At 53.0% G+C, this 15,660-nt stretch overlaps 1 protein-coding gene across 2 annotated transcripts in view; it reads right to left on the bottom strand.

The window, feature by feature from the left end:
- Window positions 1–15,660, bottom strand: part of RNF123 (ring finger protein 123) — a 57,661-nt gene that overhangs the window by 7,424 nt on the left and 34,577 nt on the right. For both annotated transcript variants that reach the window (XM_014953527.1, XM_014953529.1), the window contains 4 exons: window positions 10,776–10,915; window positions 10,396–10,584; window positions 8,685–8,760; window positions 7,735–7,819 (listed from right to left, as the gene is read on the bottom strand). In XM_014953527.1, coding sequence (XP_014809013.1) covers window positions 7,735–7,819; window positions 8,685–8,760; window positions 10,396–10,584; window positions 10,776–10,915 — 490 coding nt within the window. The remainder of the gene's footprint in view (window positions 1–7,734; window positions 7,820–8,684; window positions 8,761–10,395; window positions 10,585–10,775; window positions 10,916–15,660) is intronic.

The following is a 15,660-nucleotide window of genomic DNA, read 5'->3' on the forward strand; positions in this document are numbered from 1 at the left end:
CGACAGCTGTACCCCAGTCCCAAGAGCTGCTGGCAGCCCTGTGACCGGTGGGAGGAGAAAGTCCCTGTGGCTTTGGGACAACACCCATCCTTCAAATATCTCAGCCAGCTTTTTTCCCCAGCAAAAAGTCAACCGTGCCCAAAACGCTTGTCAGACCCCCCTCCCCCATCGCAGGAGGGGACAACATTTGGGAGAGCAGTTACCCTGAGACAACGGCGGCCGCCCAGCGCCCTTCCTGACACCGACCTCCATGCGATACGTGCCCCGCTGCCACCTGCCCCGCGGCGGGCGAAGGCGATGGGATGCAGAGCGACAGGCCCCGCTGGCCTGCGCCCTGGCTCCCTGCACGCCCGCCGCTGCCGGCCCCGTCACCTCGCATTAGCACAGCGCTCCTGACGAGCCTGGGATGCCGAGCTGGCCGCGCCGGGGTGCTGCCGGGGATTGGCGAGGTGCTTCGGTGTGGGGTGGATAGCGCTGGCCTGCGCCCTGGCTCCCTGCACGCCCGCCGCTGCCGGCCCCGTCACCTCGCATTAGCACAGCGCTCCTGACGAGCCTGGGATGCCGAGCTGGCCGCGCCGGGGTGCTGCCGGGGATTGGCGAGGTGCTTCGGTGTGGGGTGGATAGGTGAGGGGCACCCTGCCCCTCGAGGAGAGAGCTGAGGTGATGTCATCCCCTGGCAGGCATCCCATGGGAAAGATGGTTTGAATTTGCCCTGGGAATGTCCGGGAAAGAGACCCAGGTCCGAATCCACCGAGGGCACTGCCCCCAGCCTGGCTCACGCCTGCCAAAACAGTGTTGAGCCTGTTGCTGCATCTAAACACCGTGTCTTCCTCCAAAAGGAAAGGTGTTGCTCTGGACTTCAGCAGCTGGAGTGGGTGTTATCCACCTGCAGCTCTTCTGTCACCATCCTTGTAGGCCTCCTCGCAAACCTTACCCCTCCCTGGTGCCAACATCAGCTTCCCAGGCATTAGTGGTCCACCAAACCTGCATCCTCAGCTGAGGCTAACAACTGAAGCTCGGGGAAAGCTCAGGCCAACTGTAATGTAAGAAAAGCTCCCAAGGGCTTCTTTGGGGACACACCAGCCTGGAGAAGCCCAGGAGAGCTCTTCTTGGCTGGCTGCAATCCTCCTGGCCCTACAGGAAGGCTGAGCCCCACTATGCCAGGGAGATCATCTCTGAGGTTTCTATCAGTGCTGCCCCCAAGGGCTCCCCACCGCCTTACCCAGGGAAATCCTGCTGCTGCCTTTCACACTTTTCTGGTGCTCAGAAAGGTCCCCGCACCACACTGCTGCTCCAACGAGCAAGGCAAGGCTGTTGGAACTGTTGAAGCAGTTCATTAAGGAGCTTGGAAGGCAAACCATCTCAACAAGGAGAAACATAGCCAGGAGCACCGCCTCCCCGACAGGCGGGAGTTGGGTAAGGTAATGGATGCTCCCCGAGGAACACAACCTCCTCTCTCGGCAGCCATCTCCACCATTACAGCCCCGGCGCGCTGCCAAACCGGCCTCTCGCTTCTTGAGTCCGCGGGGCAAAGCAATGGGTCAGCACAAAGCATGGCAGCACCGTCCCTCGCTTTGGGGACCAGCCTCCAACGCTGACTCCTGTCTCCTCCGGGGCTGGACACACGACACACATGGTTGGACCTGGATCTTTTCCTTACGATGCTCGTGGTTTTCCAAAAAGCTGGAAGCAGCGATGCCTGGTGCTTGCCAGCACGATGCCTGCTCCTGCCTCCCAGCGTGTTCCTGACAGACCCCAAGGGCCAGGAGATTCCAGTTTTGGCACTCCCACTGCCCAGGACAGCATTTGGAGCTGGCAGCTTGTAAAAACAGTAAGATGAGTAAGGCCAGACTCCTTTTTTAACCGTGAAACCTAGGTCTGAGCTAGTCACGCCACTGTGCTCTGGCTTACCCCCACCTGCACATGTTGCACACTGCAAGACTCAAGTATCACTCATTCTCCAAGTTTTTAGGGAAAGGTAGAAAGGACCCCTCTAGCCTGAGTGGTCCATGAAATGTCTACTCCCGCATCTCCTTCCACCATAGCTCAACTCATCAACATGTGTTGAAGGAGCTTCAGTGTTTACATGATCAGTAATTACACACAACTGCAGAGAACTACTATGTCTGGTGGGGACCAGCCAAGTCCCCAGCGTCCCAGCAGGGCTCGAGCACACAGGTGGGTGGCCAGGATGAGTTCAGGAACCTGAAGACTGGGATCTTCCCTGACTTTTCCAGTGGAGGCAACCCCAAAACCATCGAGCAATTGAACAGTCTGCTTTGCTAGCCTTCCCCACATGGCCTTGTGCCTGCTCACCTTCTCACTCACCAGAGAATCTCTCCATTTCCTCCCTCTGCACCCATCCGTACTGTGTGAAGGAGAAGAGTGCAGAGATCCAGCCAGAATTCCCCCAACATCACATCAGCCCAGGGACACTCCTCCTGGCAGGTCCTGCTGGCTCATTCTCAGCATCCCACTGAGACAGCATGGTTGTTTCTACTCCAGGATACCTGTCCTGTGTTCTGCTGGCTGGTACCACCATGTTCCTGGTGACCACAGTGCTCTTCCCTCTATCCTCTCCATCTGTTGGCCAAAAGTCCCTGGGAGATGCACCCTGAAGGCTGCTTAGGTCTTTCCTTGTACAGTTGTGCTGCAGACAAGTTCGTTGGCTCTTTGCATGTGCCCTAACCCTCCAAACTCACATGGAGAGCATCAGCCATGGGCAGGGGTGGGGAACACGCTGCCTGGCCTCATTTACCCTGTCTTTGAGGGGATGGCATCCATGGGGCACGAGGGAAGACTGAGGAGCAGAGTGGCAGCTGAGCCCTGGCACAACACAGCTCATGTCCACTCTGGGATGGCCACTCGCTTTCCACAAAGCCTGTTTCAACCTGTGTTGTGACCTAAATATATATTAGGACCTATATAGCCTGGTCCTAATTACAAGGTTCCCTCGCACACAGAGGACCAACAGACCCACCGTTGGGTCTCGCCCCTTCCCCTCGCACCCTCGCTCTCACCAGGATCCTTACACAAGCTCTGGCCAACCCCTCTCCATTAGCTCACTCCAAAGGAGGCTTGATGGAAAATCTGCTCAATTATTTAGCAGACAAACGGGGGGATGATACCAGCTGAAGGCAGCCAGGGTCTCTGGCGCGGACCCAACGACTCAGCCCAGCTCCTGGCTCATCCTGCTAGATCCTGCCTTCCCTCTGCTCCCCGCAAAACCGAGGCTCGGTCATTAGGGCCTGGCAGAGAGGCAGCGCGGGCATCCCTGCCTCCTCGGCCTCTGCCAGGTGCTGAGACTTCCCACCATGAAGGCGCTGCCCAACTGCTGTCAGACCCGAGAGCTGGGAGTGGGCAGCACGGCTGGAAGCCCGAGCGGTCCCACAACAGTGCAGAGGACAAAATAGAATTATAGAATGGTTCAGGTTGGGAGGGACTTTAAAGATCATCGAGTTCCAATCCCCTGCAATCAGAGGGACACCTCCCACCAGACCAGGTTGCCCAAAGCCCCATCCAGCCTGGCCTTGAACCCTTCTAGGGATGGGGCATCCACAGCTTCTCTGGGCAACCTGGACCAGTGTCTCACCACCCTCACAGTAAAGAATTTCTTCCTAATATCTAATCTAAAACTCCCCTCTTTCTGGTTAAAACCTTTCCCCCTCATCCTATGGCTCCCCTCGCTGATCAAGAGTCCCTCCCCATCTCTCCTGTAGCCCCTTTAGGTACTGGAAGGGGTTCTAATGTCTCCCCGGAGCCTTCTATTCTCCAGGCTGAACAAACCCATTCTTAGCCCATTCTTATAGGAGAGATGTTCCAGCCCTCTGAGCATCTTCTGGACTTGCTCCAACAGGTCCATGTTCTTCTTAGGTTGGGGGCCCCAGAGCTGGATGCAGTACTCCAGGTGGGGTCTCACCAGAGTGGAGCAGAGGGGCAGAATCACCTCCCTTACCCTGCTGCCACGCTTCTTTTGATGCAGCCCAGGATGCAGTTAGCTTTTTGGGCTTTAAACCAAGAAGCTGTTGCCTGTTGGTGAGAAAGCCCAGCCCCAGCGCCAGGCTGCCCCACTCTTGCCCCCTGGAAAGCAAGCCCTCCCAACTTCTCTGCTGGGAAACACAGGGCAACTGCCACGCTCCTGCCTAGGAACTAGAAGACCCCCTGCTGAGGGACCCCACCTTGAGCTACCAGCTCCCCGTCTGCACCCTGCACTAATTCTCCTCTGCCCCTGTTGCAAAGTTCTACATCCAGCGAGGGAGCTGAGGCATGAAATCCCCAGGCCCCGCTCTGGTTCAAGCCCTCTGCTCTCTAATGATGCTCTAGTTATCAGCACAAGGTCTTCCTTCCCCCCCTCCAGCCTCCAGCAAGCATTTGGGAGTTGTGGTAAGTGACCTACGGAGGCTTTACAAAGATCAGTAGGCCTGGAAGAGGTGGGCACTGAAGCTTCGGTTCACCACGAGCAGCACCAGCCCTCCTGCAGGACCCGACGGGAGATGTATTTCTTCTCTCTCAAAAGCACAGCCTGCTCCATCCAGGGACTAAGGCGTACGATGTATCAACTGTCTCATCACATCCCAGCCTGGGCAACGTTCCCTTTTCTGGTGCTTAATGGCTCTGTTTGATGCCAGGAGTCCGTAGCAAGAGGACTTGATGCCTGACTGAGCGTCCTGTGCTGGGCAAGGAGCAGCCGAAGCATCTGACTGCATCCTGATAACCCAGCTGGATGAGTCGGCACGGCTCTGGCTCTCCTTACTCCCACCCTTCCCCACCGGAATGTTTTGGCCCCATAAATGGGACCTCCCTCCTCCGCCCCCAGATGAACCCATCCTCTCCGTCCCAGGGCAAAGCTTGCAACACCTTCCAACCAAGCACATCGTTGGCTGGCTGGGTGAGAGGCAACCAGAAAAACCACAGCCAAGCCACGAAGTCACCCGAGGTCCTGTCCCCTGTCCTCATCCGCTGGGGCAGAGCCTCCTCGCAGGGAACCAGTCAGGGTAACATCTAATGTCCCAGGAAATTCCCACCCTAAGGTGGGTTGTATCATCTTGCTCTGTAGATGATTTCTGGTAACCTGGGAGTTGCCAAATGGGACCTGGAAGAGATTTCTACCTGCTTCCAAGCGCTGCCCGGGCAGAGCGCTTCCAAGGAAGGAAAAAAGTCCATCTTGTTATTCTGCTCGCTGTACTGAGAGGAAGTGAAAAAGGAAAAAAGGAAGCGAAAAAGGAAAAAAGAAAGCTGTCTCCTTTTAAGTTAATATAAACTGGGTCTGCTCTGGAGACCCTGGTTACCTATAGGATCCTTTAAATCTCTTCATCTACCTCCTGCAGCAACATGACCCATGGCAATCATCTCCCATGGGAATGTTCAGACTTGAGGAAGGCTTGAATTCTCCTTTTCCACTCCACAGACCATCCTCTTACTCATTTGCTCAGAGACATACGCTACCCATTGCCCTGCTCCAGGCCAATGTTGTTGAACTGTACCGTCTCCCTGTATTTTGGGTGACTGTGGGGAGGAGATCCCCACAGGGCTCTGCTCACCCCAGCTGCACCTCCCCATCTTCAGCACCCTGTGGCAATGGTGCCAAGAGACTTGCACACAGGATCAAACCAGGACTGAACCCTCAAGGAATGCAAAAGCAGCAGAAAAGCCTCTGCGTTTCCTCTCCTATCTGCTGTTTTTCTCCATCCTGTCCCTGTTTGCTGGTTTTGAACGTGCCTGCAAGGAGCAGAACCACTCCGAAAGCAGGGTACAACACTCAACACCCTGGTCCTTAATTCAGAGTGCAGCAAAGAGGGTGGGTGGATCAGTTTTCCTTTCCATGTGAGGTTCTCTGCCTGCAACCATGCTGATCTCTACCATCAGGCTGCCCATCCCCTCTGCTCAGGTAGCGGTACGGGTTCTCCAACCACCAGCCTTGGTTCTTTTTTCTTGATTGACCTAAATGCTCCTCTGCAATTTTGGTTTGCCTTTTATAGATCAGTGATGTATCAAACCTCAGATTTAGTGCAGGGCTTTGCAAAATCACATAGAAGCATTTCATTTTATAGACATTTTTCCCTGGGCTTCCTCCTATTTATTTTACCTTGTGCTGCTGCTGCTCAGCTTTTCTCCCACCACTCCCCCATTTTGTATTTATTTCTGCTTTCCAGTGCCCAGGAGATGACGACAAAGCCCTTGAAGATCAGTCAGAGACTTGCCACTTCCCAACCGCACACCACAGGATACAGCACCTCTGATTTGTGATCCAGCCACTGCCCAAGGCATGGAGGATACTCTTGGCAGGCAGGGGACAGAGCTGCTTGGCAATGTCCAATTCCCTAACTCAAGGCACAACTGGATTTTCTGCTAAAGGAAACATGGTCTGGAAGCTTTTTGTCTCCCCAGGACTCCCTGCAGTCTGGGAAGGATGCATTTCATCACACTACCATCTTCACAGTGCTCTTCTGAGGGCCAGAGAAAGAGCTTTATCCCTTCCCCTCTGACTCTACAAGTGACCTGGTCTGGGACAGATGTTCAAGGGACAATGGAGCCAGGGAAGGACCTCTCATCCTGCCTGGCATGCAGGAACTGCTTTATCACCTCCCCCCTTCCCTCCAGGAAGAAGCGTCTAGTTGTGGCGTCAAATTCATGACGTTTGCCCTTTCCACGGAGCAGGATTCTTGGGGCGAGCAAAATCCATCCCCGTTCACAGTCCAGAAAGACCACTGATCAGTGACCTTGTGCTGAGCTCTTGGCGCTGTCACACTTGGGGCTGTGAGGCTGGTGCAGCAGCCACGGGAGACAGGATATAATTAGATATATTTGTGTACATCTTTGAGTCCTTGAGAGAAGAAGCTGAAAGACTGGCTGCAGGGCTGAACTGCTTGGCCAGATGGGGCTCTGCTCTCTGCAAAGCCAGAGACTATCATGTTCTCTAAATGCAAAACCAAGCAGGATTTGCAGCACGGACAGAAAATCCCCATCTCCTACAGCATCCTACAGGGCACGGCGGCCAGACACGACACCTACGAATGACACTGGGAGAGCGCAAAGGCAGGGCTGCAGAGGATATCAGCATGAGCCTGTTTTAAGGACTCAGTAAAAGCAGGCACAGACACACATAAACCACCAGCTCTGGCTTTGTCCAGCCACATCATTCCCCCAGTGCTGGCTCTCTGAATAGCTGGTTACCGTAAAGACGAGAAAATTTGCTTCATCTGAAAATCAGCATCACAGGATTTGTCTCGAGTCTAGGCAGCCAGAGAGCTCGGCACACGTTGAGATGCCTCCCTGAGATGGGTCCAAAGCGGAGGAGCTTTACTGACCTCCCTTCCACCCATCGCTGGGTGCTGCAGCAATCTGCCTGCAGCACTTCGTCTGCATCACCACAACAGCACAGATCTTTGACATGCAGCACTCACAACCTCCAACAGCAGCTGTCCTGTCACACACTGAGTGCCAGGTCCCATCCCGGGGAGGAAGGTACACATGTCCTGTTGGTACAGCACCTCTCATGAGCACAAGGGCTTTCCTACACCACGGGAAGGAGGTTTGCACTCAGCAGTAGCACTGGGGTGCAGTTGCTGCAGGGGCATGCAGTTCCTTGGCTTCTGCCAGCTCCGTGCACATCTGCCTCGCCTCTCCATGCACCCACATCGCTCCTGCAACACCTCCCATGGCACTGGCTACTGCAGCACCCAAAGCAGTGCCACCCGCAGTGACCCTGTGCTTCGGAAGTCAAAAGCCACTCACCCCTGAACGTCAGTGTCCACAAGCAGCCGGACCAGTATCCCTGTCACGGCCACGAGGATTGGGTAATGGTCCACGCTCTCCAGCCCTACGGAAGCAAAATAGAAAGACAGAGTTGCTGTCACCACGTGACAGGCAGAGCAGGGCTGCACAGCTACTTTCAGACTTGGTGGTGGAGCAGTCCAGGAGGTAGGGATTGTGACTTGAGCTCTCTGGTGGGGCCATGGGTTTCATCAAGGACAGAGGAGACTTCCCCATTAATGCAAACCCCAGACTCAGACACTGTTCTCATGATGGAGCACCTCTGCCTCTTCCAAGCCTCAAGAGGAGAAGGTGGTCTTTCACCTCCTGTACAGGCAGGAAAATCCAGCTGCTGTACAGGAAATATAGGATGCCCATAACACAGCACTTGGAGGCCCACCTCAGCTGCCCACAGTCACCTCCCCAAGGAAGAGGGCTGATGGTGACAAAGGCTTCTCTCAGCATTCAGTGCACTCTTTACTCAATGCAGAGGCACAGAAACCAAGCCTGATACCTAAACTGCAATCTGTCCAAGGCTTTGAGCCTTTCAAACAGCTCCCACCTGAGCTGTGTCACATCTGCCTGGCAACACACATCCCTGCCCAAGCACAGCGCAGTTGCCACTTCCACCATGCAGCCAGACCCATGAATCAGCTGCCTCATGAGGATAGAGGTCCTGGAGGGAACTGGAGCTGCTGGGCAGGGAGAGGCTAAGGGCCTAGGAAGAGCAGCTCAGGTCTGCCTGGAGGATTTACATGTCTTCTGAAGACAGCACCTCTCTGGCAGCCCAGACTGGCTTCCCCAGCAGGGATGTGTCAGGCCTGAGGTCTGATCACATACACCTCTCCTCCCACCTTCAGTACCAGCCATCCCTCGCTTCCCAAGGGCATGTTTTCAACGGAGAGGGACAGAGAGTCAACGCATGGACTCACCTGGTAGACGGAGGTTGACCACTCTGTCAAACAAGTTCCTCTCAGCCGTCACACGGTTCAGCACCTGGTTCAAGAGCTGTGTAGGGAAAAGCAGAGAATGTTTGTGTTTTCTGGATGGGCCTTCCTGCGAGCAGCAGCCAAAGAGCATACTTTGGGGCAGCACGTCCTTACAGCTCAGGCTCGGTGCCCAGGGGCTGGTGGATGCACAAAGGGAGGCTCACAGCAGAGACCTAGCTGGGCCCTGGCATGGAAGAAGGTGGCACCATAGCACAGTGGTTGTACCAGACCCAAACCTCCCAGGGAAGAGCCAGTCTGAAGTCAAGACTCTTGAGTCTCAGCATCTTCCTCCTAAATCTGAATCCCACCTAGAGATACCAAGCTATGTCTGTGGATAAAAGCTCCTGGGAAGCAGAAGGTAACAGTCCCTAGGACAGACCCAGACCATGAAGAGCAAGCTGGCAGTTGCTTCTGGGCAAAAGCAGTGCCAGCGGGGTAAAGAACAGTCCAGGTCCTGCCCTGCCTGGAGCTGGCAGCAGGACGGCCCCGAAGCACAGTATGAACACAGAGAGAAATGTGCTTCTCTGCTTGACAGAACATCACCAGAAGCAGAAATTTCTGCCTATGACCAGCACAGGAATCAGCTGTAAAGACATTTAATTAGACACCACTATCTCTCCCCCAAGCCCCCAGTGGGATAAGCGGGGACAGATCCAGGCTTGACACAACCGCTGCAATCTGTGCACCAGCTCTCAGACACAGCATCCCTCCTCCCACCACCCTCAGGCATGAAGAGGAGAGCTCCACACTCCTCTGTGGCATGTTCAGTGGTGGGGCACAGCTTTGTGGCAGCAGCAGGATGCAAGGAGGATGCCACAGCACCTTCCATTCTGCTGGCTATTCCCCAGCTTGCCCAACCCACCTGCTAAGGGCCCCTTGCTTTCCTCCTTGCACAGGGAAAATCCTGGGATCTTGGGCTGAGCGCTTTCCCCAAGACTGCCACACTAGACCCCACTTTGTCTTGCTTTGCCTCATCAGGTCAGAGCCCTGAGCTTCAACCCTTGGAGCAACCCAACCCTTGTGGTGTAGGAAAGGTATATGCAACTGCTCCCCACCAGGCTGGCTCATACAAGAACAGCTTGTCCTCAGGGTCGCTCATGCTTTAGTATAAAAACTAATTTACTGGAGCCTATGGGATGTTGTAAGTTGGAATGTCCCTATGACCCCAGCAGGGAAGCAGAGACATTTGGTACCAAAGCCTAGGAAAGAGGGACAAAGGACCAAGATGCCTTCCCAAACATGGGGACACGTTCCCTGTGAAGCCAACTACACTCTCTACAGCTCTTACCAAGGTGTACCACACCTCCTCTCTGCATTTCACAGCACTCCTTGTTACAGGAGCATTCAGCATTTACTGGGTGGAAGAAACTGGCCACAAGTCCCTCTGAAGGAAGACTCAAGAGGCCATCATCCTCCCTCCTGGTAGAGGTAGAAATCAGCTGTGGCCTGACTAGTTCCAAAGGAAGGGAGCTGTTGGCATGTAGTGATTTTGGGAAGCATCACCTGTTCTGCAGCAGCAGGGTTTGCCATAGCAGTTTTAAGTACAGCATTTGCAGCAGGAGGCCCCACTTCACATCACACCTGCCGAGAGGGCAGAGGGTTCCCCATGCCCCTTTGGAGGACACTTCGTCACTCCTAATGAAAAGGATGATACCTGGGCGAGCCTCCGAAGCAGCAGCTCTGACGACGGGCGATTCCAGTCGAGGAAGATCTCCGGCGCCAGCGTGACGGTCATTTCTAGCACCCTGAGCAAGCTCACCGACAGGTCAAAGCAGGTGGCACACACCTTCAGCTGGCGGCTGTCCACAAAGTTCCTCTCCAAGCGCTCTGCTGCCTGCTGGATCTGCCAAACAATGGAGACAGCTTCACAAGGTGCCCCTTCCCAAAAGGAGGGCTGTGACCCCCAGCCCAGCTCACGTGCACTAAGGAATCACCGCACTCCCACCCCCAAGAGTCGTGTCTTGAACCTTGCGGTGCGCAGGACATGGGCACCCATTGAGTGTTGGACCCCGCAGCCCAGGGTAGCACACTCACCTCCTGAATCATGCCAATGAACTCAGAGAAAGCCCAGTTCAGCTGGTTGAGGACGCTGTTGAGGAAGCTGGGGGCCAGGTCGCGGTCGCTGCGGAGCAGGTCTGCCATGTGCCGCTGCAGCAAGGTGGAGGGACACGGCTCTGAAACCAGAGAGTGACAGCTTCAGTGGCCTGGTCCCGGAGCAGCCGTGGGTGGGGGGGCAAGGACTATTCTGAGCGGAGATATCTCCTGTTGAGCCTCTAAGCACTTTTTTTACAACGCCAGCCTGAATTAACCAGGGAAGAGCCCTGTGTGCCTGCTGCTGCTCACGTGCACAGGAGCGCTGCCCTGCAGCTCAGCATCCCTCCCTCTCGGCTCTGCAGAGCTCCACGGTCAGCTCAGCATTAATTTGCTCCTGATACCAGTGTGGCAGCAGCTGCCCAACAGCACGGCCACCCCTGGCCTCATGTGGACGTGCCTGCCTGCCCACATCCAGGAGCAAGGCACCTAGCAAATCCCACTGCCAAGAAGCTTCTGCCCAGAGCTGGGGCTGGGCTCTGCCCTCAGCAGGCTCAGGCAGGGCTGCCCACACTCCCCCGGATAGGTTGACCCCAAGGACAAACACAACTACGTGGCACATGGCATTTCACCTCTGGGCTCCAAGAGCTACCAAGAGCTCAGACAGGGTCAGATCCAGCAGCTGGGAAACACAGTCAGGGCTGTGCAGGGCACCAGTGCCCATGGATGGGCAGGGAAAGGAGGGGGGCACAAATGGGATGGATGCTTCTCACCTGGAAGGGTACCAGAGTACAAACCACAGACTAAAATTCAGGGCTTGGAGAAAGAAACTTGAACAGATTTACCAAGTTAAGGAAAAGCCCCGTGGTAGGGGGGGTGGAACTCGATGATCTTTAAGGTCCCTTCTAACGCAAACCAGTCTATGATTCTATGAAGAACAAAAATCCAACTACTTTTCCCTCTACTAGGAGCTATTAGTAAGCAAGAACTGGTATAAACTCTGGAAGCACTAGCACAGCTATGATGTGTCGGCAGAAGGTCTTTTGGGTAGCAGCCTGCTCTAAAGGCCAGCATGGGCAAGGGAAACACAGGGCAACCTCTATCACATCCCTAGGGATTGAGAAGCGAGGCGTAACTACAGTTGGATTGCTAGCTGGGATTAGCAAAGCCAGAGAGGAATGGCAGGAGACCACCAGTTCAAACAGGGACCAGGAAAAATTGTTCTGTAAATACCCACTGATAAGCACAATGACATTCTGTTGTTATGGAGGACAAGTGCTGAAGTCTCACAGTGCCTAATCACTCCATGCAGGCCAGTGCCCTGGTTTGATCCTGGCTAAGAGCACATATTTGGGAGGGATTTCATAATGAAAAACGTCTTTGATGTCCTACTCCTACCCCCAAGCCTGTTCCCAGCCCTTGGCCACACGTGGCTCAGGGACTGCCCAAGCCAGACGTCCTTTTTATGTATTTAGTGATCCTCAGTGGATTTCTTACCCAGTGTCCCCTGAAACTGTGTAAGCCTTTAGCATTGGATGTGTCCTGGAGCAACATTTCACAGCTCAATTGTCTGCAGCAGGAGGAATCTGGACTTGAGTTTGGCTCCTACTTGCCTAATTTCATACTATTTATTCTTCACAGTCCCCTCCTTCTGGTGGGAGAGACAGAGAGATGCTGCTCTGCAGTTACTTTGTCCAGCTAGCCACGATTTCAGACCTTTATGAATGTTTTTTGAAGGGAAGAGCTTCAGCCTGTGTAGTTTCTCATACCAAAACCGTCACATCTTTGTCCTCTTCACCATCCCTCCCTGAGCCTTGCCGGTTCTCCCAGATTTTATCTAGAGAGGTGGAACGAGGAGCACACGCAGCAACCAAACCACAAGCACGTGGCAGATTTGCACAAAGACATAATGTGGTTTTGGTTTAGTTCTGTTTTCCTTTCCTCATAATTGCCTTTGTGTAATTTGTTCCTTTGACTGGCCATCAAGCTGATGTTTTCCGAAAGATTACAGTAGGATGACAGTTTGAGGATAACCCTTCTGTAAGAATTACAGTTCAAGATCCTCGGGAACTTGCTGGTCACCAAGGCACAAGTGGAGAAGGCCAGGAGTCAACAATGAAGCCTACCTTGTTGTCTTCTGTCAGTGATGGATGATGGGGCACAGCACACCCTTAACTGAATTTACAGATGACACTAAACAAGGGGCTTTGTCCAACGTGCTAGAGATACCCTAAGAAACTTGAGGACTGTGTAGGGTGCTGCACCTAGGGAGGACTAACCCCATACACCAGTACAGGTTAGGGCTAACCTGTTGGAGAGCAGCTCTGAGGAAAAAGACCTGGGAGTCCTGGTGGACAACAAGATGACCATGAGCTGACAGTGTGCCCTCGTGGCCAACAAGGCCAATGGCATCCTAGGGTGCAACAAAAAGCATGTCCAGCAGGTTGCGGGAGGTCATCCCCCAGCTCTGCTCTGCCCTGGGGAGGCCCCTGCTGGAGCACTGGGTCCAGTTCTGGGCTCCCCAGCTCAAGAAGGACAGGCAACTGCTGAAGAGGGTACAGCAAAGGGCTACAAAGATGATGAGGGGACTAGAACATCTCTCTTATGAGGAGAGGCTGAGGGATTTGGGTCTTTTTAGTCTGGAGAAGAGAAGACTGAGGGGGGATCTGATCAACGACTACAAATACTTAAAGGGTGGGTGTCAAGAGGAAGGGGCCAGTCTCTTTTCAGTGATGCCTAGTGACAGGACAAGAGGTAACAGGCACAAACTTGAGCATAAGAAGTTCCATCTAAACACAAGGAGGAACTTCTTCACTTTGAGGGTGGCAGAGCCCTGGAAGAGGCTGCCCAGAGAGGTGGTGGAGTCTCCATTTCTGGAGACTTTCAAAACCCGCCTGGACATGTTCCTGTGCAACCTGCTCTAGGTGGACCTGCTTTGGCAGGGGGGTTGGACTAGATGATCTCCAGAGGTCCCTTCCAACCTCCTATCACTCTGTGATTCTGTGACTGGGACAAAAAAAAAAATTATCATATTCAACAATAAGGAGAAAATTCTGGATCTGGGGGAGAATGACTCCAAATATCAGCCCTGCCTGGGAAACAACGGTCTGGGCATGGTCAAAGGGGTTATGGAGGATACCAGCTTGAAGAGGGGAGAGGTTAAGGCTCTCGATACAGCTGAGAGGTGGGTGATGGTAGGAGGATGTGTTCAGCAGATCAAGAGGAGGGGTCACTCCTCTGCTTGGCCCTGGGGAGGTCACACCTGAAATACCATGGCTGTTTCCTGAGAAAGGTAGAGAGACAGGTCCCAGGGAGCCCACCCTGCAATCTTGTCTCTAAGGGTTACGCTCAGCCCACAGCCCCATTGATTTTTAATCCCATTTTCCCCATATTTACCACTCTGCATCTGGTGATCCTGAATTCCACCTACATTGTCTCTCCCAGTCATTCAGAAGTGGAAGGTCCTTTTATAGGGTTAAGTTTTTTCTGTCTTCTTTTCCCCAGCCTCCCCTCAATGTGTAAAAACAGCTTTTTATTAAAACTGCTGACATATTAGCCACCTTCAAGTACCAAAGCAGACCTAGGCAAGCATCACCACTCCTCACAGATGAGCTCTGCGGGTTGTCCTCTTGGTCTGTTGCCAAAGCCTATTTTACCATTTTACATTTCAAGTCAGGACAGATTTCAAAATGAATTGTCCAAGTCCAATTTGAAGGCAGCTTTGGCTTTTTGAAGGATGCTCTTATGCTTGTAATAACTTGCTTTACCCTGATTTTTAGCCAATGACTATTTCCTCATGGTATTTTTCCAATAAGTGGTGTGAATTTGCTCCAAACCTCCAATTCTGGATTCTTAAACGCTTTCCCTGCTGCTGGCGAAGACTGTGCCAGTCTATAAAAGCATTCAAAAGTGGTGCCTCTTGTCAAGCTTCTCCACAGTTATGCAGGGTTTTTCTAAGATTTTAAGCTACACCAGGAAACAGTGGATTTCCTTGGCTTTTGTTGCTCCCAAGAGGATTCTGAATCTAAAGACACTGTGATTGCTGCTACTGCTTGAAAGCAACATAAGGAACCAGCCCTGGAACACAGCAAGAGCAGCTTCATCCCCTGCATTCCCAGATGAGGTTCTCCACGGGACAATCATTAATGGTACCCAGAAACCTAGCCCCCATGCTCTGTTCATCTTCATTTCCGAGAAATTCACCTTTGCTGAGGCATTTCCACCCACTGTCTCAGTCACCACAGTCCTTACGTGTGCCATTTCAGACAGGGACATCGTTCCCCAGGGAGTCTGGGGACACTCACTGATGGGGTTACTTTCTTGATCCTGGCAAGAGCATGTCATCGGCGTTTCTAAAACTTGTAACTCCCTAATACAAAAGCCACTCAATCTTGGCTTAGCCTTCATTATGACGGATAAAGAACAGTCATTGGAACAGAAATCAGTGGCTTTCCAAGGCCAGAAATTATGACATCAATACATTTAGTGTGGGCAACAGAGTGTGGCCCCAAGCGGCTATAGATATATCCGATGCTTCCACAACAGAAACTTCCCCACAGAAATATAAGCAAATTAGAGGAAAAAACCCCAAAATCTAAGTGGGGAGAAAATACTGAATAAAACCATGGAGTTCTTTAAGAAGATTATTAGGCAGCCAGAAAGCCCCAGTGCTACAGCAAGCACTTGGGTTAAAAGATTCACTGAGACCAGGATGACGCTCCAAACTATGGTTGGACTCGATGACCTTAAGAGTCTTTTCCAACCTGAATGATTCTATGATTCCATGAAAGACACAAGTTCAAACATAAAAGGCAAAGTGAACATAATCAAACAGTGGTGGATGAAAAAAAAAAAAAAGGAGAAAAGGGGTAATAGGAGAAGACGTAAA

This window comes from Calidris pugnax, unplaced genomic scaffold (assembly GCF_001431845.1).
Source record: "Calidris pugnax isolate Ruff unplaced genomic scaffold, ASM143184v1 scaffold247, whole genome shotgun sequence".
NCBI classification, from domain to species: Eukaryota; Metazoa; Chordata; class Aves; order Charadriiformes; family Scolopacidae; genus Calidris; species Calidris pugnax.